The following is a 26,174-nucleotide window of genomic DNA, read 5'->3' on the forward strand; positions in this document are numbered from 1 at the left end:
TTTCTTTTCTTTTCATCCTCGTCTCAGACTTGAGCATGTCTTTTTTATGCTCTCTGTTTCTCTCTTCTCCCATACATGCAGTACTAGCTAGTGATTTCACTCAATCACGCAGTACTAGCCTGTCACAACATACATGCAGTACTAGCTAGTGATTTCACTCAATTAGTGCCCTGTAATTTGCAAGCTGCTCCTTATCATTTCACCAGCCGGCCGATCATGATCTTGATGGGCGCTGCTGCTGCTGCATCATAGGAAGGAAGTAGTAGTAGCTAGACATGCATCATGAGTTTTCCGCGAACCTAGGAGCAGAAAATTAAAGGTGATACTACGAGTCATGTATATATGTAATCGAATCGATCGATCATTGCCCAACACAACTAGGCAGCCAGTCGGTCCATAATACATGCATGCAGCCTTATGCATGGCCAGCTAGCTGCTCACTCCATCCATCCATGATATCTCTGCAAAGCGTCCATGCATCTCAAAGCTGTAGACTACTGTGCAAGCATAGCGTCCATGCATCTCAAAGCTTTGTTTTGGTCAAGAGCCAGCCACCCTACACCTACAGGTCTATATCATTGTACTGCAGAGTTTTTACCATGTGTTCGTACTGCTACTGGAGGGAATAGTAAAGCACTTGGTAACACCAAATTGCAATAGGTGTATAATGATTCTGTCTATACATTCGCCGCGCCACAGCTTTTTTTTTTTTTTTTTTTTTTTTGCATGAAACTAAACGTCCAGTGGCACAAATTGGCAAGAAAATGAGTCATCTCATAGTCCAGTAGCAAAGTCCTAGGAAGGGACCGAGCCGGTCGGGGTTCGAGCTCCGACCTCGCACGATCCTATCCCAATAAAAACAGTGAAAATGGATCTTACTGTTAAAAAAAAAAGGTTTTAGAGAAGAAAAAGTCTAGCACAACTAAGTTATGACTTCTAACCATTAACACCTGCCACGGCTAATCAAACATATCCAGTGGCGGATCCAGCCCAGGCTAGGGAGGGGTGCTGGGCCTTTTGCTCTTCAGCATTTTGGGCTGGGCCCGTGCTATGTGAGAGGGATTTTTAAAAAATTTCTGAATTTTCTCCTTTATTTCTCTGTGCTTCGTGGGCTGGGCCCGTGCTGGGGGGGCCCTGAATCCGCCCCTGAACATATCTACCAAAGTTGTGGCAAAATATGGCGACAAACCAAACATGCCTGTATATAATGATTTGAACTAGGTGTATTTTGTAACCACAACCCTTCATTTGACGAAACATATGGAACATGCCAAATCCAAATCATCATAGGCAGGTACCATGCATTGCATTGCATGTACTACTCCATGCTAATAAAAGCCTACTGTTCCATTTCAATATAACTCGTATACGTAAAAACTTTCCTTCTTCTCCTTTTCTTTGCAAGTTCTGTACCTTTAAATGAAAAGCAACAGCTCCACTGTAGCTTTTCAAAACCTCAAGCTGTTTTCAATAAAATTGTGAAACCATCAAGAATATGTATAATTTCTGGTGTACAATTGGATTATATTCCAATTATTTATTGAAATTCGTGGTTTATTAAACTAATAGATAACTCTTTATTTGTTGCAACAATAAAATTGTACTACAGTAAGTTGTAACACTAAGAGCATCTCCAACGGACTCCCTAAATTTCATTATCTAAATCTCCATATAGAGAGCATCTCCAAAAATTTATCTCTCTATTTCTTTACGCGCTCCAATCGACTTCCTAAATCTCACACCCTATATTCTATTCATCTACATTTGTCACATCCTCAGGTCTCTTATCATGCAATGAGCACTCATGTTGCATAATTTGACACCTCATTTAAAACTTTGAGCAACTATTGAAAAGAGAAAGAATTTCACAAGAAATTACAAACAATTTAAAACTTAATGTGAAATTGATGTGCTGTTAAGGAACTCGCGAAAACACTATACAACTTAGGTTTGGACTTAATTTTAGGAATAATTCCATGAATTATGAAGGATATTAGTGATTTTTACTAAATTTTTGGGGATTATTTTGAAACCCTAAAAATTAGTGGAAGTTCTGAAAATAGCCAACTTTGAAGAATTTTAATTCTGTTTTGGCTTAGGCTTTTTGGACCAAAACAAGTAAAATGGGTCGCATTTGAATTCCAGAACACCCACAAAAATGTTCGGAATTTTTTGATAGTAGGAAGCCCTTTATTTAGTTAGAGAAATAGAGGGAGAAGAATTGCTTAAAAGGATCAATTATTGGTGGGCTCCACATGTCATTCTCTCTCCTTCGTTCTTCCTCACAACACCGCATAGAGCAGGGGCGGCTGGGCATCTCCATGACCGTCACGATCCCCTGCGTTGGCGCCCCTCCCTTGGAGCTTATCCCCCGGGTCCCCATCTCTCTCTTCTCTCCCTCCCAGCCGGATCAGAGCCGAACAAAACCCGGCCACCGCCATTGCAGCGCAAGCCGAGCTGTAAATCCGGCGCCTGAGCTCCTTTCCCCACCCAACCGAGGTCGAGATTACGCTGGGAAGTTCGTTAGGACTCAACCACACGTGAATCCCATCCGTTCCCTGGCCGATTTGAAGTTCGAGCCGGCCTCTTCTTCAAGTCGCGGCGAGGCGGTGGCAAGAGGGATGGCGTGATGGGGAGCCGGATACAGACTACAGAGCCGACTGGAGACGCTCTGACTGGGAAGAATATAATGTAGGGATGCTGTGATCAGCGTGCCAACTAGTGGGTTCTTTCGTATAGCCACCAACCACCATACTAAATATTTGGAGTAAACATGCAGGTTCAGTGCTTGGATGTGGTAGCAGATATTGGTGTGGTACATTTTTTTTTTAAGATAAAGGGTGTTCTATTTTATCCAAAACTCATCAAGTTTATGAAAGCATTCTGACTTCTACATCTTTCAATGTATGTGATCAATAATTATTATAAACTCTATGGATACGATGCAGATGTCCATCTACCGTATATCCATGACACGCCCTCCTACAAAGAGGTTTAAATAAAGACATGTATTTATCCGTAAAGACATATTCTATTATTAAATCTCCACCTATGTGTGGCGAAGATCTATATTATAGTTGATTCCAACCCACGGCATGCCATGCGCATTGTTATCCTATCTTTCTCATGTTGCAACAAAGTTCAGAATCTTATCTAATCTATAGCTCTGAAGATAACCTATATAGAAAAATGAATTTGTTTCTTATAAAAATCACTCATTCCGACTTAACCAAATTGCCCAACAAATAGTAGTAACCTCCACCAGAACTTGTTTTTTCAATTTTGTTCCTATTCCCCTAAGCCATGATATATTGGGCATGCTATGATGAAGATGTACACTAAAAGCGATCGCTAACGTTTTTCAAAAAAAACTTTGTAAGACTGCAAACAAAGAAAAGATGTCAAATTGTTTCATTCTCGTTAGAAAAAACAACAATTTTCACTATCATACTAGTTTTTTAACTAGGTTATCTTTTATAAGGACTACAACTTTCTGTAGAAATAAAAAAATGTTGACTTTTAGAGGGATTTTCAATTGGTACATACTTTGGAGCAGACATTGAAGTTACGCATTGGGCAAAATTGTTGCTAAAATATGGAACAAACCACGACAGCATCATACTCCAGTACAATAGCAGATGAACTTACGCGTTAGTCCTCCTGGCTGCCGATGTGAGAGATGATCGGCCTGAACAGAAGGCATGAGTGGAGTGGCGTGGAGCCTACCGGTCAACCACGGCCACGCAGGAGCATTATAATATCATGTCCTATAGTGGAGTACCATTTTACTGTTGTATTCCTGCACGTATTGTATTCAACGTACGAGGCTGACTGACATTGTTAATCGGTGGGTGGTACTATTATTCAAACATCCTAATTCATCCATCTTAGTAGTTAACAGCAAGTGGCATGGTTATATAATTGGTTGTTAGGGCCAAACAACATACATGCTCTTTGATTTCCCCAATCAAATCCTCTCTCCTTCTCCCAAACCCCACGAGCACCTAAACAATATATATAGGCTATTAGTTGTATAATCAAGGAGAGGAGAGGAGATGGAGGAGGCAGGGCACAAGCATATATTAGGCATGATTGCTGGGTTTGGGAGGGGGTCAGGGGAGGCCCGGCCCGGTTGAGAGGGATGTATGTAGGTGCCTCACCTCAAAAGGCGGCCTTGCCGGGCCATGGGGGTTTGTACAGAGAGATTTGTACGGGTACAAGGAAACCCATCATTCCATGGAGTCCAATTGGGCATGGACACACACTCTCTCCCTCTCCCTCTCCCTCTCCATCTCCCACGGCTAAGAAGGAAAGACAAATCTCTCGGGCTCACTGCCGCCTTTGAAACTTTGTCGTCCTCCTACTCTGACTCTCTTTCTCTCACTAACCCTTACTGGTCACTGGTGCCGTATTGGTGGTACTGGTGTGCAGGCATCTAGAACAAGAAGCACATCTGCTCATGTGCCACTCTTACAATTCTATTGCAGTAAAATGTATTGCTCGAATGAGGATGTGTACACACACCTACTTAGTGACCAGTGATTACTAGTGACCAGAGTGGTGAGTAGCACTAGTAGTGGCCAGTATGGAGTTTCCCAATGCAGGAATCGTACAAACGTCCAGCTAAGGCAACATGGCGTTGCCGAATTGAAAACCATCCATGAGATGGCGCGACCGCAATAAGGGCAGACAAAGGAGAGGCAGCACAGCACAGCAGCGTACCCTCTGCCTCTGCCTCGGCCTCTGCCTGCTTGTTGATGCATCTCGCAGCAACACATGACAGCTGCTGCATGCCGCAGGAGACGATCCATCCATCGATCGAGCCAATGACCGGTGGGCCACTTTTCATGAACCCCAACAATCACCTTCCTTCTTTCCTTTCTTCCCATGCAACTGCAATGGTCCCCTTCTTCTATTTGGTTGGACAACTCAAAAAACAAGGCACTAGTCCAGTCTCTCTCTCTCTCTCTCTCTCTCTCTCTCTCTAAGACTGTATACGAGAGAGACCATGGTAGCCGGGGCCTTGGAATGAAGATCAAGACAAGAGAGAAAGAGAGGGAAGCAGTGAACGGAATGGGATTCATGAGCTAGCTAGCTAGGCCTAGCTGCTTGTTGGGTTCTCGCTTTCCCATGCTGCTGCATCCTGCCCTGCATGGCATGACTACTTGACTAGGAGGGAGGGAGTACCACTGCAGCTGCAGTGGCATGGCCATGGCCATGGCCATGGCAGCAGCGCCCAATCATCCTTCCCCCTGCCCATGAGACACACCATCATTATCCTTCTTCCTTGCTTCCTTGTTAGTCGGAGCAATTGCTGCTGCTGCTGCTTCCCCTTCCCTCACTCACTCATCACTCGGCAGTACCTCTGTCTATAAAACCCAAGGGAAGCCCAGAAGTATAGCATCTCCATGCACTACCCACCATCACCACGATGAACGCCTTCTACTCCTCCATGGCGCACGGCCTCGACGCCCTCCACCGCAGCCTCGCCTCCCCGCCGCACGCCTTCCTCTCCGCGGCCTTCCTCCAGCAGGCCGCCGCGCTGCTCCGCTCCCTGCACTCGCAGCTCCTCCACCTCGTGCAGCGCCTCCACCTGCCGCCCGGCGAGAGCTGGCTGGACGAGTACATGGACGAGACCTCCCGCCTCTGGGACGCCTGCCAGCTCGTCCGCGCCGGCGCCTCCGCCCTCGACGCCTACTGCGCCTCCGCCGCCCGCATTGCCGCCGCGCTCCACGACTGGCTCTGCAGCCCCAACCCGCACGCCGCCCGCCAGGTCCAGCGGGCCGTCAACGCGCCGCGACGCCACGCCGTCGGCCTCGAGCAGGAGAACCGCGCCCTCGCCGACGCCAGGCTCGACCCCTCCTCCCTGATGCTCGACGATCGCTCCCCGCTCGAGTTCAAGCTCAACGCCTTCAACGGCTTCCGCGGCGTGCTCTACGCGCTGCGCAACGCCAGCTCCTTCCTCCTCATGCTCCTCGTCTCCGGCACCGTCTCCTGCCTCCCGGACCTCGCGCGCACCAGCACCAGCTGTGCCGCTCACCCGTTCCGCACCTCGGGCGCCGGCTACGTCTCCTCCATGGGCCGCCTGCGCCAGCGCGTCGCCGAGGAGATGGAGGCAGCCGGCGACCACTCCGGGATCATGATGTACGAGTTCCGGCAGGTCAGGGCCGGCATTGAGAGCCTCAAGGCAGAGTTCGACAGAGTCGTCGCCATGGGATACGGTGACCCCGAGGAGATTGGCGACAGCCTCGGCGAGAGAGTGGAGATCGTCAATGGCTGGGTGGGGATGCTGAGGTCGGGTGCTGAGAGTGTCGTCGGTGAATTAGATGACTTCTTTGATGAGATCGTGGAGGGCAGGAAGATGCTCTCAGACCTCTGCAGCCATCGCTGAAACAAACAAACTCCAGTTCGTTCGCAGTTCAGTTGACAGAGCATGCAGGAGCAGGATGCATGCTGGTAGTGGTTCTATGGTAGATAGAAGAAGGCTAACAAATCTAGGTGCTTTTTGTTTTCTCCTGGTCGGGTGCAGGTAGCTGTCTCTACCGTGTTTACCCTCTCGCTAGCATTCTAGGGTGTCCATACTTAGTCATGCAGCAGGATCATCATATCTTTCTTTGTATGCCTCCTAATCAATGGTACTGGCAGTTCCGAATGCTTATGCCTGTATTGTCAGAATCAGAGTGTCACATCCGGTTTTTCAAAAAAATAATAAGTTATATTTCACATATATATCAGGATCAATTTTATCATGCATATAATGATATCATCAGTGATAAACAATTCTATATCAAACAAAACAATTTTATTAAAATAAATACCAGAGTTTTGAACCGCAGCGAAAGAATACAAGAGCACTCCAACGAAACTTCAGTGCACACCACATACAATCGACTAGGGGCAACACGGCTTAGGACCTTCCGTCTTCATCATAGTCCTCAGCTTCCTTTGATCTTCGCGTAGTCTTCTCTAACTGAGTAGTATTTATTATTGAAAATAACAAGTGTAAGTACATATCATACTCCGTAAATGTAGAAAAACATGATATGAGAACTTAAGATAAAAAAAGCTTGACTAAGGTTTACTACATTTATGTCATCCTAATCTAAAACTAAAAATAAAAATATAGCAGTCCTATTTACTATGTGTGACAACATCAACATTAAAGAAATAGCTTATCAGATTCCATCTGATTACTAGACTCACAAGATATTCTATATCCAACTACTAACTCATCGGAGTACCACCACCCGACTATTTAAAATCAATCATCCAAAATCTCTACTAATCATAAAGTAGTTCAAGCCCACTACCATGTTTAGCCTCTAGCTAGCATTCTAGGGTGTCCATACTTAAGTCATGCAGCAGGATCATCATAGTATCTTTCTTTGTATGCCTCCTTATCAATGGTACTGGCAGTTCCTAGTGCTCATGCCTGTCTATTGTCAGAGTCAGAATCAGAATCAGAACATATGTCTACCTAGCATTTTTTAACATATTTTAGATTTAGATGGCGTTTTATGATGATATAATAGCCATTGACGGTGAAAGGGAGAATCTGCAAGTGCGGTGAATGAGACCTCGGAAAAAGGAAAACAACTCTTTGCCCTTTTCTGCAAATGAAGTGTTGTGGAGGTGTGGCCAAGTTGTTGGACATAGGAGAGAAAAGAAAGTAACTGGGGGAAAATAGCTCTTGTAGTAGTCTTTCTTTTTCGTTGCTTGTTCTTTCTTGTTTATGGTGGTAGGCTCACTGTCTTTATAATTGATAACTCCATCAGTGCAAGAGTTTGGTGAATTGTAGTGTAAAGATTGGTCATTTTGCTAGAGCAGAGAAGATGAAGGGCAGGAACTAAGGATGGTACCTTTGTGTGGCTTTGCGAGGTTCTTGTCTTGAGATGCTTCTCTTTGATCTCCGACAACAGTCACCATTTGGTTTGTGTCATGATGAGATAGCCTTCTGGAATTGGAACAAGATGATCACCTTGTGGACCACAATCAGATGAAGAGGACTGCCAGCGAAGGCTGAAATGCCAAATTGATTGAGCTGCTTTGCAGAGTCAAAAGATAGAGACATGATGGTAAGCAGCAGCGCCATCCATATTTCATACTTTGGGGTTGGGACTCTGCCTCTACTGGGGAAAGCTGAGCTCCAGTCCACAAAATCGAATCACTCATTCTGAAACGGACACAATGATCACTTCCTAAGGAAGGATTCGCAACCAATAAACAAAATATATACTTATCAAATTTGATCGGTTCATAATCAGCTGCTTCTAAAAAAATGCACGCCATGAATTAGTATTGAACTGAAAAATCCAATGCAAACTGATCAGGAGAAAATCAGGTTACTAATCAGTCAACCTGCTAGCCAACACATAAAAAGCTCTTGCCATCAGTTATCTGATCAGGAGAAAATTTTAATATAAGCTCGAACTGGATTATTGTCCTCGATAAACAATGTGCTTCGGCTCTGGAAAAGGAAAGTAGCATTTACTTTAGTACCGCCCTGATCTGTGCAGTTTGTACAGGAGCAGTCATGAAAGATCAGAACAATTTAGCATAGAGCAACTGCAAATAGTAGGCACATCACCAGGCGGCTACTTCCTGATGCAGAACAGTTAGAGTTGCCTCATCCACAGGGAATTTTATCTGAAAAGGAACCAAAAAAAGCAAATTAAATATTGTCACTTTGACTTCTGACGAGAATGGTTCTGGGGCATAAATACTTACTGCAATAAAATTCCAGAAAAAGAATAAGCAACTTGATCTCACCCATTCCAAGTAATAACAAAACTTGACTTATTGAAGAAATAGCTAGAAGTATGTACCGAACCAGGAGATCTGCAAAAGTTTTACACAGTACAGTACCCAAAAAAAAGGTGAAGGGAGCATACCGAAACTATACAACATCCAGCGAACAACAAAATCGGCATTGTACTTTGTGCAGCACAATCAGGAGGACTTTATACCTGTCCTTTGCTTTTTGACGCCAACAACTACATTGGGGCAAATATGACAAAAAAATTGAGCTAATTTCAACAGAGATACGAAGTGTCTACCTTGGACAGTTAGTCGTGTCATGAGTGAAGAAAAAAAGAGCAAGTAGAGACTGCTTTAGCCCCATAGGTGATAGGTTCAAAAAAAATAATCATATCAATTTTGTAATTTCACTATAATAATTGTGAAATTAACAATGAACATTTGTATAGGTACATTCTTGCGGACCTCACTTGCCCCCAACAATTTGCCTAAAAGCTGCAAACTTTTGGATAGATCAATAGTGAGGCCCTCCTATGTACACCATTTTACAAAGCGAATATTAGCCAAACAACAACTGGATAGGCTTCAACAAAACTGTCAGGAAGTCCTGCATAGGATTAGGCACATGCCTCAGCCTCAATTGGATGCTGATGCAGGCTATCACCACTGTGGGCTTCTACCAACTTGGATGGCTTAGAAGGATTATCAGGACTCCAATTGTCTGGAACTGTGAGGAAGTACTTTGCCATGAACTTCCTAAACCTTTTCTTGTACTCCCTGGGGGATATTACAGTTGGTGAAGCATTCTTGGGTACTACCAGAGAAGTCTTCACCCATGTCTCCAGTTGTTTGTCCCAAGTATATTGCCTCAGATAATCAATGATGCCAAATACAAGCTCATGCTTTTGCTTGTCCACTCCCACAAGCAGAGAATAGTCCATAACATTGACCGACTGCAAGTACAATAATTATGTTAACAAACCTTTTCGTTGAAAAACCTGATACCTGTAATTGCAGCGACAATGTGCTTTATACATACAGTGAGGAAAGATGTGTCATTCCAGACTGCACGCTGTAAAAGATGCTTCGTTTTTCCACCAATATAGATTGGAGAAACACTCATGTCCTCAACAAAGTTTTGGTCCAGGTAAACAGTGTCACGATCATCTGAGTCAGCGACGCGTCGCGAAAAAATAGCGCCTTTAAGATCATAAATCCGTGAAATATTGTGGCCAAAGAGAAGATTTTCCATCACCATCAGGTCGATCTTTACCTCTTTGCCATGCCTTATTTGCTTAACCTGAAACAGGCAAGTGACACCACACGAAAAAAACATAAGGTCAGGAAAATGAATTCAAATCAAATACCAGCTGTGGATATAAACTACCTGATAGATTCCTAAGATTTTGGCAAGGCAAGTTTGGCTTCCAGTATCCAGAGAATGGTAAACATGCTTGAAGTATTCAGGGGCAAATTTAATAAATGACTCAAACTCTGTTTTCTTGATTTGCTTTATGATGAACCTGTCATCCATTGTCTTCGCAAAAAAAGCTTTGCTCTTTCCACCTTGAGCATCCCACTTCTTACAGCGGCTTAGGGAAGTAATATATGCAAGCTCGGATGGGCAGCACTTCTTTCGAAGTGCGTAGAATTGATTAGCATATATACTAGTAACTGAATATTTGCCTTTGAGAGTTACTTTCCCGTTGACAGTCATTTCTGGATGTACCGAGGACAATAAAGATGAGCTATCATAACCGGAAAAGTCGTCAGATGGAAATGACAAGAGAGATGACAAGTTTGCTTCAGAATCTAAAGATCCTATAGATGACCATGGAGATGATGAGTTGAAAGAACTTTCAGAAAGAAAGCTATAAGATTTCTCCATTATTTTGGCATGCTCTGCCCTGGTATTCTCCATCCCGTTCTCAACTATGGAATCCATTAAATGGCGGCGTTCATCAGATACAGCAAGAGCACGAGCTATTATGCTGGATATCTCATCCTCCAGTACGCACAAAACATTACTACCTGGACCAACTGCGAACTGCGGAGAGACCACCTCTTCATTCTGTTCAAACAAGGGAGACAGGTAAGATGGTGAATAATGGTTAATCAGTTCAAATTTGTCCAAATATCCGGCTTGAATGTCATTCCTGTAAGCCAATTGAGACTCAGAAATTGAATTCCAAATCCACCTTTCCCTGTCATCCCAATAAGGATATCTGAACTGTTGGGGAGTGCTAGAAGGCTCCTGCTCCACAGGTATTGGATCCGCCACAACAGCATTGCCCTGGAGCTCTGTATCATTGGATATCTCAAAACAAGGAACTTTTGAAGTTTGTGTTGTGCTACCTACATCTATTTGACCAGGAGCAATGGAAGATTCTTCATCTTTACTACCTCCATTGCAAGAAAGTTCAGAGTGCCCAGCTTCTGGACTTTCATCAAGCAAGGGTGCTGCATTCTTATCCAATCGATGGTCAAGGTAAAGTTTGTCACTTGCACGGGCTGCCCCCAAAGCTGTAGTAGTCTCAACATATGTGAATTCACCTATTTTCTTATCAATATCAAAGTTGTTATCAGAAATCTCATCAACAGTATCAGCAGGATTCTTGCAATTAGCAACACTTTCTAGTCCAACAGATTTACAGTTGAACAGTTGATGTAGACGACGGTCCCATACGTATAGTTCAAGTAGAAGGTCCTGATAGGACCAATTTAAATTCAAAAGTTCATGCACAGATGAAAATGGTCTCCCATTTTGATCAATGGCCTTGCCTAGAGAACCCTGCATGACAACACAGACGGTGACCAATAAATAAACAACAACAACAGAACAGATACCTGGGCCAAAAGAAATGAATACAAAAATACCTACCTCAAAGTTGGTCTTTTCTTTCATCAACAACTCTTCGAGTTCAGGAAAGTCCTTAACAGGGAGTGAGAGGCCACACTTGACTACTAAAGTTATTGCATCAGGATGTTCATTCTTCAAGTGTTGTAGCAAGCTTGCAACCTCAGAAAAAAGCGTCATACCTCTAGCATGAACCTTGAAAGATGCAGCATAAGCATTAGGCACCATTGTACATGAACTGAAGATAAGTAAGAACAAAATGGTTAAAAGAATAAGACATACATGTCTCCTTTGTCCTTCGAACAAATCCTGCCTGATGGGGTTGAAGAACTGGAGAATGGGTTGTGGTTTGCATGTAGTGTAAATTTCAACTGACGAGTACCGGAACATTGCCACTTTAGAGCCCAACCTGAAATCAGTAGGAAACAGAAAGTATTCATAACCAAAGTGGAAAAAAATAGTTTTCATGGCTTTGTTATGCTAAAGCCTAAAGGCTACCAAGGAGTTACTTCAATTTAAATAATTCATATTTCAAGTAAAAAAATGCGCCTAGCGTACCCAAAAAACCGCAAGCAATCCCTGTTCACCAAATGTCCACATATGGATAACCTTCTTGCTGCAGAGTGGCTCGAAAAACTGAGTTCCAGGAATTTCCCAAATGAGAGATTGCATGCTTCAGCTGATATTAATACTCTTGGAGTTGATTTGGATATCCCATGTTCCTCATCACATCTCAAGCATCTAGTCCACATCCATATTTTTCCTTCAGATTCACCAGGCAAATGGTGTTGGGGCACCAGATGCTTCGCTAGAACAGTCAAATTTCCATTTCGATGAGTGTAAGAGTACACTTGAGCCTCTGGAGGTTCTCCAAACAAGGAGCAGCTCAGTTTCTGCTAGAAATAAACATTAACGAGCTGAGTCTTCATCTAAACCAAATCAATGTACTACTAACACAAATCACAAATATTGTTACCTGATTCTGCAAAATGTCTTGCAAATATCTCCCCAGGGACACATCAAAATCCCCATAGTATTTTATACGGGATAAATGGCTCTGTTCACAGACAACCTGCTTTGTGATGCATTGGCTGGACATCAAAATCAGTATGCTGTGAGAATCAAGTGCATCATCGGCTTGATCCTTGTCGGCATATTTATCTTTGATAATGATACGGGTGCTACGATGTTCCCCATTTTCTATCACAACAGGTGATTCTTCAATTTTATCACATGTAGAAGAACCTGTTGGCATTATTTCTCGAGTCAATTCTTGTTTCTGGAGATCATTTGTGCACTCCCCATTTTCACTGGAAACTGCTGACTCTTCCACCTTTGCCCCTACATGAAAACTGTCACTGACCCTTTCTTGACCAGATTCAACCTTGCCTGCTTTCTGATTATCATTTGTCTCTTGCAATGATGTAACAGGTAAATAAATATTCTGGTGATGTAACATGTCAGCGAATAATTTCCTTAACGGTCCTGGGACTGGTGATGTTAGTCTTTCAGCATTTTGGGGTGGCCTCAAGTCATACCGGATATTTGCACCTTCTCCAAGTTCATTCGCAGAGCTGCTTGTTATTGAACTTGGAGCATCTGCATTTCCTGGAGATCTCAAAGTTTTGGTCACATCAGCGTAACCATTAGAAGTGGCATGGTACAGTCTAAGTGCTGGAGAGTCCTCATGTAAAGGAAAGCCAAGGATAGCACCACCAACAGCAGCAACATCATAAGAAGTTGCTGATGGCCCTTCCATAGCGGTAAACGAATTTTCTTTTGGAACATTTTTATCGTTTAGAAAAACCCTCTGATCTTCAAAGAAAGACGTTTCAAGTATCAAGTGATATGCTGCAAAGACTGTGAAGTGCATGATTTGCTTGACTTTCTTCAATTTTTCGCTATTTGCTCCTCTTAGCAATATCTGAACGAGAAAGAAACCATTTTTAACTGTGCAGATTATTAAAAAAAAGTACAAAACACTAATCAGTTTGGAATTTGCTGTTTATTCAATAAAATGTTATTAGCGCGCATGGAATGGGCTGCATTCGGTATACAATGAATTTGAACTAGACATACCGTGCAACCCAATGGCCTTGGGAATCCTTCCAAGAACATTAATGTTTTAGATGGCATCTTTCCACCCTCACTGGCACTGTTATGCTCCTCAATAAATTTTTCAATATGGAAGTAGTCACATTGCTTCAGGTTTGGTTTATCCAAAACTTCTGAGAATGAAACTATGGGAGAACCCGTACAGCGTGCAATTCTTTTCAGCCGGTTGAGCTTCATATCAAGAATTAGAGTGACACCTTCTTTCAGAAGAAGTTCTTGTATGTTCCGTGAAACAGTTTTCTCAACCATAACAACATTAGGGCTGCATATCTCCATCATTTTAGCAATAGTTCTCTCCAAAATGTCCTTTTCCTGATTGTTAAAGACATGAAATTAGAAGGTATTATCCTCTATTCAACAAAACAGAACTGGATTAGTTATTTGCATGCATATATATGTAAAGTCCAACCTGATCCATTGAATTAAATGACGACAAACCAACATCAGAATGCCCAAGGACTCCTTTGAGAAGTAGAAGCCTAGGATTGTGGCAATCGGTCGGCATGTGCTTATGAGCAGCGTTTTTCTTGAAGACTAACCCCTTGATCACCTCACTGCAATGAACATTGCCAGGTGAAAAACAAACAGAAATCCAAATGTGTTTAGGGGCAAAAAAACAAGAAACAAAGTTTATTTCACCTTTGCCGTCGAGTGCCAGATGCTATGCATTTGACCTTGATGTAAGATCCAGGGTCCATTTCCTTTCCCATGCTAGCATCAGGTTTGATAAGTAGCGCAGCCTCCCATGACAGGGAGGTCACAATGTCAAGCCAACTCTCGCTGCCCTCCCCCTTGGAAGAAGAGATACCAGCAGAAGCCAGAAACCGACTGACAAGTATCTTCAGCTGCCCATTCATAGCTTCTAGCATCGCCTTTTCTCGTTCCACCCTCGCATTGTTAGCGCTGGCCTCATGTTCCTCACCAGGGGATGGGAAACTTGACTGGCCCCACTTTATTCCGTCACTATAGTCATCGTCGTCGTCATAAGCAATGCTTTTAGAGAAACTCTCGGTCTCATGCTCCTTATCTGCCGCTTCAGGTGGTATCCAGATGCTATTGTTTTCTAGATATGAAATCCCTGTATCGCTGCTTTTGCTGCCATTGGTGCTACCAGCCCCATCAGAATCATCACCAGACTTTATTGAGCGGTCATCAACAGAGGATGCAGATGGATTGCGGCTCATATCGCCATGTCTGTGCCATGAACTATTGGAGGAAAAATTGTCATCTGTGGACAGACGATTGCTATGCTTATTGATATCCCCAGCCTCATTCTGTCGGAAACGATCTGCATCATGCAGGCTGCGATGGTCACAATTACCATCAAGAACCTCCGATGTAGCCTCCCTGTAGGCCAAAAAGGGAAAGAAAAAAGAAAACGCTGGATCAGAATGGACCTGCAAGACAAGTGTATCTGGCAAGGGGGTTCCCTTGTATCAAGGGCATCCCTGTCCAGTAATATGGGCTGTCCAGAACTAAAGCTCTACATGGTTAGCTAGTCGGACAAACAAATAAAAAGATCTTTCTTCAGTGTTATGGAGACGCAGATTGGTGTGGAAGAATTGAGTTAGATCCCAGGTGCGCAGCAGCAGAACGCATAAAAGGGACCTATGCTTAGCAGGTAGATAGATGCTTTTATGGTACTATGACGCAACGCTGGTAAAACAAAAGGCTAAGGCATTGGAGATTATTGTTCAAGAGCTCCACTAATATCATACACCTGACCTGATTGGCAAGTACAGCTAGTAGTAATCGCCAAGTCCAACGAAGGCTTACGGCTTACCTCGTTGAGTGGTGCTGTTGCTGATCCATGTCCCGGCACATGGCCTGCGGCAAAGGCAGGCAGCAGCGTCACATACCCTTGCAATTGGTCCCCCGCCGCCGGTAGCGCTCCTCCTCCGGCGTCCGGGCTCAGAAGAGAGCAGACCAGATGAGATGAGATCTCCTTGGAGCTGCAATCAGCTTGACCTGACCAAAGCAATACAGCCAGACTCGGTCAAAATCATTTGTACCTAGTTGGTAAAAAGAGGGGGGAAATAGACGGCATTCGTAATCGTCGACGAGTAGATCAAAATTCACCAGAAATTGATGGAATTTGTGGTTGCAACTGAAACAACGGCACGGATTATCCGAGAAGCGAAGCGAAATCCCAAAGGACGAACCAGGTCTGAATCCGAAAAGAAACAGCAAGTTTCTCAGCAGGTAGAGCGGGTAGTTGGAATGGAAGCGAGCGCGGCGATGAATCCAACAACCAAAGAGAGGGAGGACGCGATGCCCCGACCCGAGCAATCAACCAAAAACAGAGTAAGATCCAAATAGGAGTGGTTTTTTGAATTATTTGCAAGTCAAGTCAGCACAGCACGACAATGAATGAATGAAGCCGCAGCTCATTCAAACTTGCAAGCAAGCAGGCCACCCCATCCCCATCGCATGCTTGTCCAAAAACCGAAGGTCTTACCAAAAAATCAAAGGGAGGCGGTGGTGGAATCGTATCGTCGGTGAACTGAACAGAAATGGTTGCGTGCGGGGCGGCAGGAGTTCGGAATGGCGAAGAAGAGGACCGAGTCGACGACCAGAAAGAAAGAAGAAGCCTCCCATGTGGGGCCCACGCACAGCTGTATTTTTCTTCTTTTGTTTTTCACACAGAAATAAAAAAAAAGAGAATTCAAACATGAGAAAAAAGTACCGTACCGACACGGTCAGTGGGTTCAGGATAGGAAACAAATTTTATAGATTTTTATATAGGAAGACTTCGTAAGATTTTATCAACATCTTCTATCTTATAATTTAGAAATAATTATAAATTTATCACTGTTTTGAACTGTTATTGCAAATTTGCCATTAAAAATTACAAAAATGTCATAAGAACTATCGTTCGAGTGGCAAATTTGCAAAAGCTCCTATAATTTAATAGCTAAATTAGAGAGGAGATAGAAAGTGAATACGTATTATTACAGGAAAGAGAGTTTTATAAAATTTATTTTTATTAGGACAGCCGTCTCCTCATTCCTCAATCATTCTTGAGAAAAAGAAAAAAAAATTAAACTGACCACCTACATTTATATCATGCGCTTCACATGGATAAAACAAGAAACCAATGTTCAATTTCAAACCATACTTGATGCTGCCCATGGATAAACCAATGTTGGCATTCGGACCTTGCCATTTTCTAGTCTCCTGGTCTCCTATCATAGCAGCCAACTCCGTAGGTTTTCTTCTTCTTCTTCTCAATTCTTTTCAATACAACTCTTGAGTCAGATCAGTTTACGATATCACCTAACGCATGACGTTAAGTATAAAATGGCTAAGTTTTGATTCACCAATGATAATATGATGTGCCTCTCCTCTTGGAACAAACAAGCAAAACCAAAAAATCATGCATGTATACGCAGGGGAAAAAATGAAGACGGTTGATTTTGTTTGAGCATATTACCAAATATGACTAATCTTATCTTTATCCATGCTCAAATCATTCATCCTAAGGGTGCGACCTGTTTGATTGATTGCCTGCCCACCGTACCCAATCAGAATCAGATCATGCTTGTGCTTGTGTTGTTCTTCGGCATCATCAATCATTCATGACTTCACAACTCATAAGCTAGACAGATATCCCATTGAAAAATGGTAGCACTGCTATCATATAATTGTATGTACAATTCAAACCTTATCCATTACTGCATACTGGATAGGCTCCGATTGACATAATTCAAACATACTTCATGTGTTGTTTTGCATTTTATAATTAATATGGTTGAGTGCATGTCAAGATAGCATCAAATCAATCAACTCTTCCAGCATGACAATCGAACGCAGTTTAGCCAAGGAGAAGTCTATGTCATCTTTACAGATTGCCAGCAAAGTCCATTTCAATCCCAAGAAAAGAAACAGGATATAATATGTCCCGAATTTTCTGGTCCCAAATAACTCAGTTTTAGGTTTCATGCAGTCAAAGCACCTAAATTTCGGCCATCCATATTTTCTTACATATTGAAATTAAATATTTCAAAAGTAATATTAGTGGATTTGTATTTAAAATAGCTGTTAACATATTTTTTAATACGTTACAAAAATATCATAATAGAAATCACTGTTAATATCAATTTTTGTGGACCATATCGATGTCCAAATTAAGCTTCTTTTTTTCTGTCCCAGATGGAGTACTATGAAAGCACTTCACTTGTAATGTTGGTATTTCTTATCATGGGATATACTTGGTGACCGAAAATGATGCAACTATGACACAGCAAATCAAGAAAAGTGTAGAGGAAATTGATAGATTTTTTCCTCGAGGAGAGGGAGAAATGTCGTTGATGAACTAATATCTATCTTATCAAGACGGCAAAAAAAAAATATCTTATCAAAACGAAAGAAGAAGCGTCGGCATCTCCTGAACGATGAGCCGTCAGCTCCCTGACAACGGAAAAGGCAGGCACGAAATTGAGTTGCTTATAAGCAAAACCAAAATGATTAAGTCCAATACAAGTACGGAACTTAAGTGCTTAACCCTCATTGGAGATTAGTTTATACTAAATGATTAAGATGGATAGGAATCTTCCTTGGAATATGGTGGCGCAATATAAAATAATCTTTCCTCACCTTTAGAAAGGCATGCGTGTTTATAATAAATTTCTGCAGCAGCTCTTTCTTTCTGAAATTCAATCCTAGTTAATTTTTTGAGGTAATCAATCCTAGTTAGAAAAATATATCTTAAGCATGAATCCTACTAATTTAAACAGAAAAGATTGTAAATACTCAACTCAATGACCAACCTGCCATGTTTAGATGGTGACTACATCAAAACGGCCAATTTACTGTCCACTCAATATACATGTCTGTGATAGATTCAAATATCATCGATTATAACCAGTACATATGGAAATTAAAACTCCTCTTAAAAATAAAGATATTTATGTGGTTTTTGCGTAAAGGAGTTGCTGTACCAATAAGATTATTCAACATTTTTTTTCTTCCATTCCTTATTTGCTAAGTTTATTTTGAGAGCTTTACAAATTATTTTTCTCTTTCAATCTCCTCTTAGTATATCCAATATATTTAGACCATAGCTAAATAGAATAGGAATAAAGCTTAAGGAAAAAATTTTGGTTGAGATAAGTGCTATTTGTTGAGCACTTTGGCTCGGTGGGAATAATGTGGTTTTTGAGAAAACAAAAATTAACTCTTCTATATATGTAATTTTTAAGGCTACACATATTGGGCACTGCTGGAGAAGGAGGAGAATTGCATAATGCATATTGCATGCTACCTTTTGAAACAATGATATCTTCGCCAAGCATGAGTAGAGCTTTAGCAATAAAATAGATGTTTTAGGATGAACTTATCTATTTGTTAAATCTCATTTGCATAAGTGGTGAATTGTGACTGGATGGTATATAGAGGGCATGTTTGGTTCACGCATAAGTTTTTGTCACATTTAAGGTTAACTAAGTGTGGCTAAGAAATTATTGGCCATAAGTATAACAAAGTTAATTAAAAATTGAGTGTATGGCATGTAGGCTAGAGGACTAACAAAAATATGGTTTGTCACAGTTATAGTAGTTAACTAAATAGTTACTTAAATATTTATGACGTGACTAACTTTAGACGTGACAGATTTAGACGCGAACCAAACAGGACCAAAATCTACATGAAAGAAAAATATTGTAATAATTATTGGTTTCGGACATGGGATATTTTATTCCATTATTAAAATAAATAAATAGAAAAGATAAAGTACTCCGGTGGCGGAAGCAGCAAGATTGGGACATGGTCAGCGAACACGGGGTTTGACTGACGACATTTGGATCGGTGTTGGAGCAATCTTCACGTCAGGTACAAAAGATTCTTATTTTGTTCCAGGGAAAGTTCTCCGTTGTTTGTTCTCTCTATTTTTTCTATTTTATTTTACCTTTTTTAATCAGTTGCTAAAGCCTGAAGTCAGGAGCATCCATATGTTCGTAAACCATAAATTATGGGCAGGGGATGTCTGAAGAAAGGGTGGAGTGCACACATACATGCAAACCACAAATAAGTATTGTAATTGATTAGTATTACTTCCCTGTCACAAATAAGTAATGCTTTAGATATCCATATAGTCTTTAAAATAACTTTAGCTATTATATTTTTATAATATTTATTAAGATATATTAAAAATATATTATTATGAAAGTAGTTTTCGAGACAAATCTACCTGTATCATTTTAAATATTCAAACACAATATATAAAAAGTAATATATATAACTAAAGTTTAAAATAGTTGACTATACATAATCTAAATGACACTTATATATATGATTGAAGGGAGTATTAGGTAAACTAATCCTTACCTTCTTATCAGTTCTCTTATTAAACTTAGACCCATATATGATGTGGTAGAAATAAGTTCTTGCTAAAAAAAACACTAACACTTTTTTCTTTTTCTTTTATCTTTTTTTTTTTAAGTTTTCGTTACCAGTTTTTTTTTCCATTGAGAAGTGTGGTAGAGATAAACTATGGAGAGGTTTGCCACTTTCCCTTGCTCTCACTTGCATGACAAGTAGCGGGGAATGTGTTGTACCTTTTTTCCTCTAATTTATCGATGTAAGTATGCATGACAGTGATTTTGGGGTATGTCGGACGGTGGGTGCGTGAAGGCGTTTCAGGGATTGAGTGTGTCTGTGTGTAGGTGAAGAATTCGGGAACACCAGGGGTTATACAGGTTCAGGTCTTCCGGAGGATAACAACCCTAAGTCCTATATTTTATGTTATAGTAGATCTCATTTTGTTACAACAGTGTTCTAGCAGTTTGTTAGAATTGATCAATCCTGGTTACAGACGAGGTCCTCATCCCTTTATATAGTAAAGAGAGGGACAACTTACATTGGCGGGCTCTACACAGATGGCCTCTGCTTATTCTAATATCTAACTCAAATCATCATTACGGAGTACCAAGTATGCAACTTGTTCTGATAGCATTGTATATCATGATGCTATGCGTCGCCTTTGCTTAGCCCGTAGAGCCTTATCTTGCTGCATTTAATGTGACAGGATGGAACGGTGCCCTTCTGCACTGTCCCCGCCCGCTTGCCTTTCCGCACCGTCCCCGTCCACTTGCCTTTGCGTCGTTCCCGTCCACTTACCTTTTTGCGCCATCTCCATCCACTTGCCCTACCGGATGGTTGACAGCATCTCATCTGTCGTGCGGTGTTGCGCCGGCCTGTAGAGTCTCACTCCGTAGAATTTAATGCTACGGGATCCGACAACACCCCCCCTGCACCGCCCATGACTTTATCCGTCGAGGCCGGTGTCTGGTGAAGAGAAGCGTTCGGGCGAGTGTACAATCCAGTCCCGCGACCAGGGGGGCTGGTTGTGGGTTAATGTGAAGGCGTAGCGAGATTGGTCGCTGGAGGCCTTGCACTGGTCAGGATAGCTTATCGATAGATTAGAATTTTTAGGAGATGTTCTCTTGGCTGTTTGTACCCTTCGTGAGGCCTGTTAGCTGGGGTACCCATTTACTTGATACACCGACAGTAATTGATTAATATTACTCCCCCGTCACAAATAAGTAATGCTTTAGATATCCATATAGTCTTTAAAATAACTTTAACTATTATATTTTTATAATATTTATTAAAATATATTATTATGAAAATAGTTTTCGAGACAAATCTACATGTATCATTTTAAATATTCAGACACAATATATAACTAAAGTTTGAAATAGTTGATTATACACAACCTAAACGACACTTATATATGTGTATTAGGTAAACTAATCCTTACCTTCTTATCAGTTCTCTTATTAAACTTAGACCCATATATGATGTGGTAGAAAAAAGTTCTTGCTAGAAAAAAAAAACACTAACACTTTTTCCTTTTTCTTTTATCTTTTTTTTTCGAAGTTTTTGTTACTAGTTTTTTTTTCCATTAAGAAGTGTGGTAGAGATAAATTATGGGGAGGTTTGCCACTTTCCCTTCTCTCACTTGCATGACAAGTAGCGGGGAACAGAGATGGTTAAATGGGTCAGTCGTGTCGGCCCGGCACGGCCCAATAGACCCGAATACTGTAACGGGCCGTGTTGTGCCGCGCCCTTAGCCCACGGTACGGTCTGTGAAGCACAGTATTGTACCGAACTGGTCCGGGCACGATTGCGGCACGACAGGCCGTGCCCGGTCGCTGGACGGTGGGGCCGAGCGGTGGGGCGGGGGCGACGCAACCGGGCGGCGGGGCAGGGTCGCGGGCGGCCGGGGTAGGGCGGGGTGGTGAGGTGGCACAGGGGCGGGCGGGGGCGAGCAGCGCGATGAGGCAGCGCGGGGGCGGGCTGCTGGGGCGGAGGCGGGCAGGGCGGCGAGGCGGCGCAGGGGCGGGCGGTCGGTGCGAGTCGGGGTGGGCTATGCCCGTGCCGGCCCGTCTAAATCAGGTCGTGCCGTGCTGGCCCAACATACCAAGGTGTCGGCCCAGGCACGGCCTGGCTAGCCGTGCCGTGCCGATCCGGCCCGTCTACCATCGTGCCTGATTTGTGCCTAGGTCGTGATTGCAGTGACGTGTCTCGAGCCGGCCCAATAGATATGGCCCAGTTGACCATCTTTAGCGGGGAATGTGTTGTACCTTTTTCTCTCTAATTTATCGATGTAAGTATGCTGTACTTCTGGTGATTATTTCTCAAAAAAAAATTTGTATCGATATAGTTTTTAGATTAATTTGTTATATTCTTTTTACTATTAATATACATTTTAGATTAATTTCTCAGATTTTCCCGCCTTGGAACAGAGAGCTATGGGTTTGCTTAGTGCATCTTCAGAGATATCTGTTATCTTTAGCTGAGAAGCATATTTTTCAATGTTTGTAATTAACACGAATCTTCATACCTCGCAAAAGAGAGGGGAGTAAGTACTAGCTAGCTTCTGAAGATGGGAGACAAAGAGCTAGTATTTGCAAGTCACCTCAGCGGCTCTCTTCTTTGTGATGTATAAAGAATTATGAACGATAAAATTTATATAAATTTTAAAAAATGTGTTCTCCCAACTTAAAAAATAGTAGCTATCTAAGGGAAAGATGTCTTGTCATGTAGAGTATGATGTATCTGTGTACGTGGGCGAGGGCGACGGATGGAAAAGTGAAAACATGTGTATATCCCTCTGAGTCCCGACGAGGAAGGCGTCGATGCCAGATCGCATCATCGATCGCAATGAAGTGATGAGTGAGTCCATCGATGCATGCTGGCTTGACAGCTCGATCTAGAATCTAGATTTTTTGAGTTTGAGTAGGCATCCATGCAACTGTCATGTTGTAGGGAAACAGAGAAAGTAGATTGGCAAAATCAGCACAGAATTCTGGATACTCGCTAGGCTGATAACACTATAGAGCGCATTGTTGGGTCTCGTACCAGTAACAGTCCAACAAAGAGATTAGGGGCCGGTCAGTAATGTTAATGTGAGCTCTCATCAGCTGCAACATGTACAATACCAGTCCAGGAACGAAAGATTCGGCGAAGGGGTCGAACTGAAGACGGCTCATGTTTGGCCAAGCAACAGACAAGTTTGCACATCAAAATACACGTTAACACAAAATATATACATGTTAATCCCAAGCCGAGGACAAGCCACCCCACAAAGCTAATCCGATGGCCTCCCGAGTAGCCCACGCCATTTAACTATTAGTAATTTACATCTTGTTATCTCTTTGATCATTTGAACAAGCTTAAGATCCAAAAACATCAAATAATTTATGGAATGTTAGGAAATTAGTCTGCGGAAGCGACGGATTTACCGAGACAAACATGCAAGATTGCAGACAATACCAGAGATACGATATTTATTAATAAAATTTAGCTGAAGGCTACATCTCGATGCATAACTACATGCGCTCCTCCCTATAGTTGCAACACCGTCTGCTCCGAGATCCTAATAGAACTGCCACAACCCCATCCGAGCCTATCGCTATGTCGTCGTGCGGATACAACAGCGACGCCTCTTATTTATAGGCTCAGGAATACAAATTCGACACAACTTTATCCCTAACCAACTAATATAGCTTAAGTCTAATTTTTCAACTGACTTTTGTATACATATTCGAATATACACACAACTGGGAAGTATAGAATAGAACTGGACAGGGGTAGAAGAAGAACAGGAGAAGCGAATAAAGATTTTCAATTCATTTCATGTCATATTTTCATAAAACTTTGCTAGTCAAAGTTCCACCGTGTGGATGTTGCTAAACCACTTTTATTTTCTGTCGGAGGGACCGAAGGAGTACACGAGAACAGGTCAAAGACGGGCATGAATAGTAGGAAGACATCTGCATGGACCTGAAATTCTCAAGTCATTCTCCGCGTGGACCAGAATGGCATCGGAAGCTAAGGCGTATTTTTCGGATGATGCTTCTTCCTTGCATATATGAACCCTGAGACGAACGCAGAAAACAAGAGGGCCTTTTGCGGCCCAATATATACCTGAAATTGATTAGCTTCGATTCCCAAGTCAAAACATTTTATATCGATACTTGTCACCAAACCTTCCTGAGTTCATGTGGTAAGGATATACGGCCAAATTAAGGTGATCGGTGATACGGTGTCTACAAAAAATATGGATCGATCATACTATTCTTCGGTTGCCTGAACATACACCTAGCTAGCTCATTACAGTCGACGACATTAGACACCGATTCCAATCCAATGGTCAAAATCTGGGCACGTCTTTAGAACTGGAGTAGCTGGCTAGGGTTCTACCGCTACTATACCACAAATGGTAAGAATAATTGCTAAGTTATCATCTTAAGAAAGTAACAATTATTGCTGAGAATAATATGCAAACCGTACTGAGTCTATGCATATGAAGCAGAATGATAAATGGAATGCTACCGGAGTTCACCCGTGGCAAAAAAAAAGAAAAAAAAGAATGCCCCTAATGGTACGGTAGCATATGGATAGATAGTGGGCAGGGCAGGGCAGAGCTCCTGAGACCTTTAAACCCCAATCCAACCACACCCAAGCATGCAACGTGTGGAGGGAGGGAGGGAGGGAGGTTCATGCATGCTCGACGCCGATCGATGGTGATTGCTCAAGGAAATAATCAACGGCCATCGAAAATTTGCTTCCCAAGCCACGTAGGGGCCCCCGCGCGCGCGGCTGGCCGCCACACGCCACGCTCATCGATCGCAGCGTGTGATCCTCGTCGCCCCGGCCATCCCCGCGCAGATAAGCTGCCGACTCCCTGCCCACCACGTGGCACCCACCTCTTCCCTTCCCGCTAACGATAAATCGCCGGCCACCCTCCTCCTCCATTGTTCCTTAGCTAGTAGCCAAGCACACCTTCTCCATTCCCTAGCGAATCAACTTCAGAGCTTGCTTCAAGAGGTCGGTCACTTGCAGCAGGCTAAGCTAGCACAATGGCCACCGCCCTGAGCAGCCTCCGCGCGCCGGCCTTCTCCCTCCGCCTCGCCCCGGCCCCGGCCCTCTCCACCGTCGCGTTGCCCGCGACAACCGGCAAGCTGGCCCGTGGCGCCAGGCTGCGCGCGCAGGCGACCTACAACGTCAAGCTCATCACGCCGGAGGGGGAGGTCGAGCTGCAGGTGCCCGACGACGTCTACATCCTCGACCAGGCCGAGGAGGAAGGCATCGACCTGCCCTACTCCTGCCGCGCCGGCTCCTGCTCCTCCTGCGCCGGCAAGATCGTCTCGGGCACCGTCGACCAGTCCGACCAGAGCTTCCTCGACGACGACCAGGTCGCCGCCGGGTGGGTGCTCACCTGCCACGCCTACCCCACCTCCGACGTCGTCATCGAGACGCACAAGGAGGATGACCTCACCGCCTAAGCCCTGATCAGCTACCCTATACATCTGTATCTGTCTTGCAAGAGTTGTCGACGACGACGAACGTAACCACGCCGGAGAAAATTAATCCCATAGTATCATGCACGCATGTCGTCAGTGTCACCATGAGACCGATCATCATATCTACAGGTCGATCTGTTAGTGTGCTTGCATTGGTCTCCATTATTCATTTTTACTGCGGATGCATGCATGATTAATTTCGCTATCAAGTAATTAAGAATAATATCTATTTTTTGGTACTTGATGTCGGCGCGTAATATATACAAACGGTCATATATATATATATATATATATATACCAGCAATACTATTAATGCAGCTTGTATTGATGGATGGATGAGGCATATGTTTAATCTAATGTCTATAGTGCTTATTCTGCTGGAATGCAGTTTAGGCTCCATGTTTCAGCAGTCGTGTAATTAATTTGACCACCCGGATTGGAGTTGGAAGCCGATGGGAATATGGATCCCCACATGCAAAATAGAAATACTTTTGTTTTGAGACTAATAATTTTTGTTCTTTCTAATCGTACTCTGGTTGGACGATTCATTGTTTATTTATGTTTCGGTTGCAAAATAAAAATAATTTTATTTACACTTATGGCTTTTGGAGTAGATCCGTTACATCCTGAAGTGG

At 42.9% G+C, this 26,174-nt stretch overlaps 3 protein-coding genes across 5 annotated transcripts; 2 read left to right on the forward strand and 1 right to left on the reverse strand.

Annotated features, from left to right (window-relative positions):
* The first annotated feature begins 5,329 nt into the window (after positions 1-5,329).
* Positions 5,330-6,493, forward strand: LOC133895480 (uncharacterized). Its single transcript, XM_062335817.1, has one exon. It carries the CDS (start codon positions 5,432-5,434, stop codon positions 6,389-6,391), a length of 960 nt encoding a protein of 319 aa, XP_062191801.1. The 5' UTR covers positions 5,330-5,431; the 3' UTR covers positions 6,392-6,493.
* Positions 6,494-9,124: 2,631 nt separating this feature from the next.
* LOC133895479 (1-phosphatidylinositol-3-phosphate 5-kinase FAB1A-like) lies at positions 9,125-16,328 on the reverse strand. Of its 3 annotated transcripts, none has more exons than XM_062335814.1 (12): positions 16,188-16,328; positions 15,513-15,697; positions 14,369-15,076; positions 14,139-14,283; positions 13,694-14,041; positions 12,591-13,538; positions 12,173-12,507; positions 11,897-12,023; positions 11,639-11,809; positions 10,145-11,548; positions 9,797-10,057; positions 9,125-9,710 (listed from the first exon to the last, which is right to left on the reverse strand). In XM_062335814.1, exons 2-12 carry the CDS (start codon positions 15,551-15,553, stop codon positions 9,375-9,377), a joined length of 4,824 nt encoding a protein of 1,607 aa, XP_062191798.1. In that variant the 5' UTR covers positions 15,554-15,697; positions 16,188-16,328; the 3' UTR covers positions 9,125-9,374. The 3 variants fall into 3 exon arrangements, with proteins under 3 accessions (XP_062191798.1, XP_062191799.1, XP_062191800.1); XM_062335815.1 differs by having other exon boundaries at positions 15,809-16,284; XM_062335816.1 differs by having other exon boundaries at positions 15,892-16,283.
* An 8,651-nt stretch (positions 16,329-24,979) lies between these two features.
* LOC133895734 (ferredoxin-like) lies at positions 24,980-25,778 on the forward strand. Its single transcript, XM_062336233.1, has one exon. The coding sequence runs from the start codon at positions 25,096-25,098 to the stop codon at positions 25,519-25,521; it is 426 nt and encodes a 141-aa protein (XP_062192217.1). The 5' UTR covers positions 24,980-25,095; the 3' UTR covers positions 25,522-25,778.
* Positions 25,779-26,174: the final 396 nt, after the last annotated feature.

Source organism: Phragmites australis, chromosome 16, assembly GCF_958298935.1.
Source record: "Phragmites australis chromosome 16, lpPhrAust1.1, whole genome shotgun sequence".
Taxonomy (NCBI): Eukaryota; Viridiplantae; Streptophyta; class Magnoliopsida; order Poales; family Poaceae; genus Phragmites; species Phragmites australis.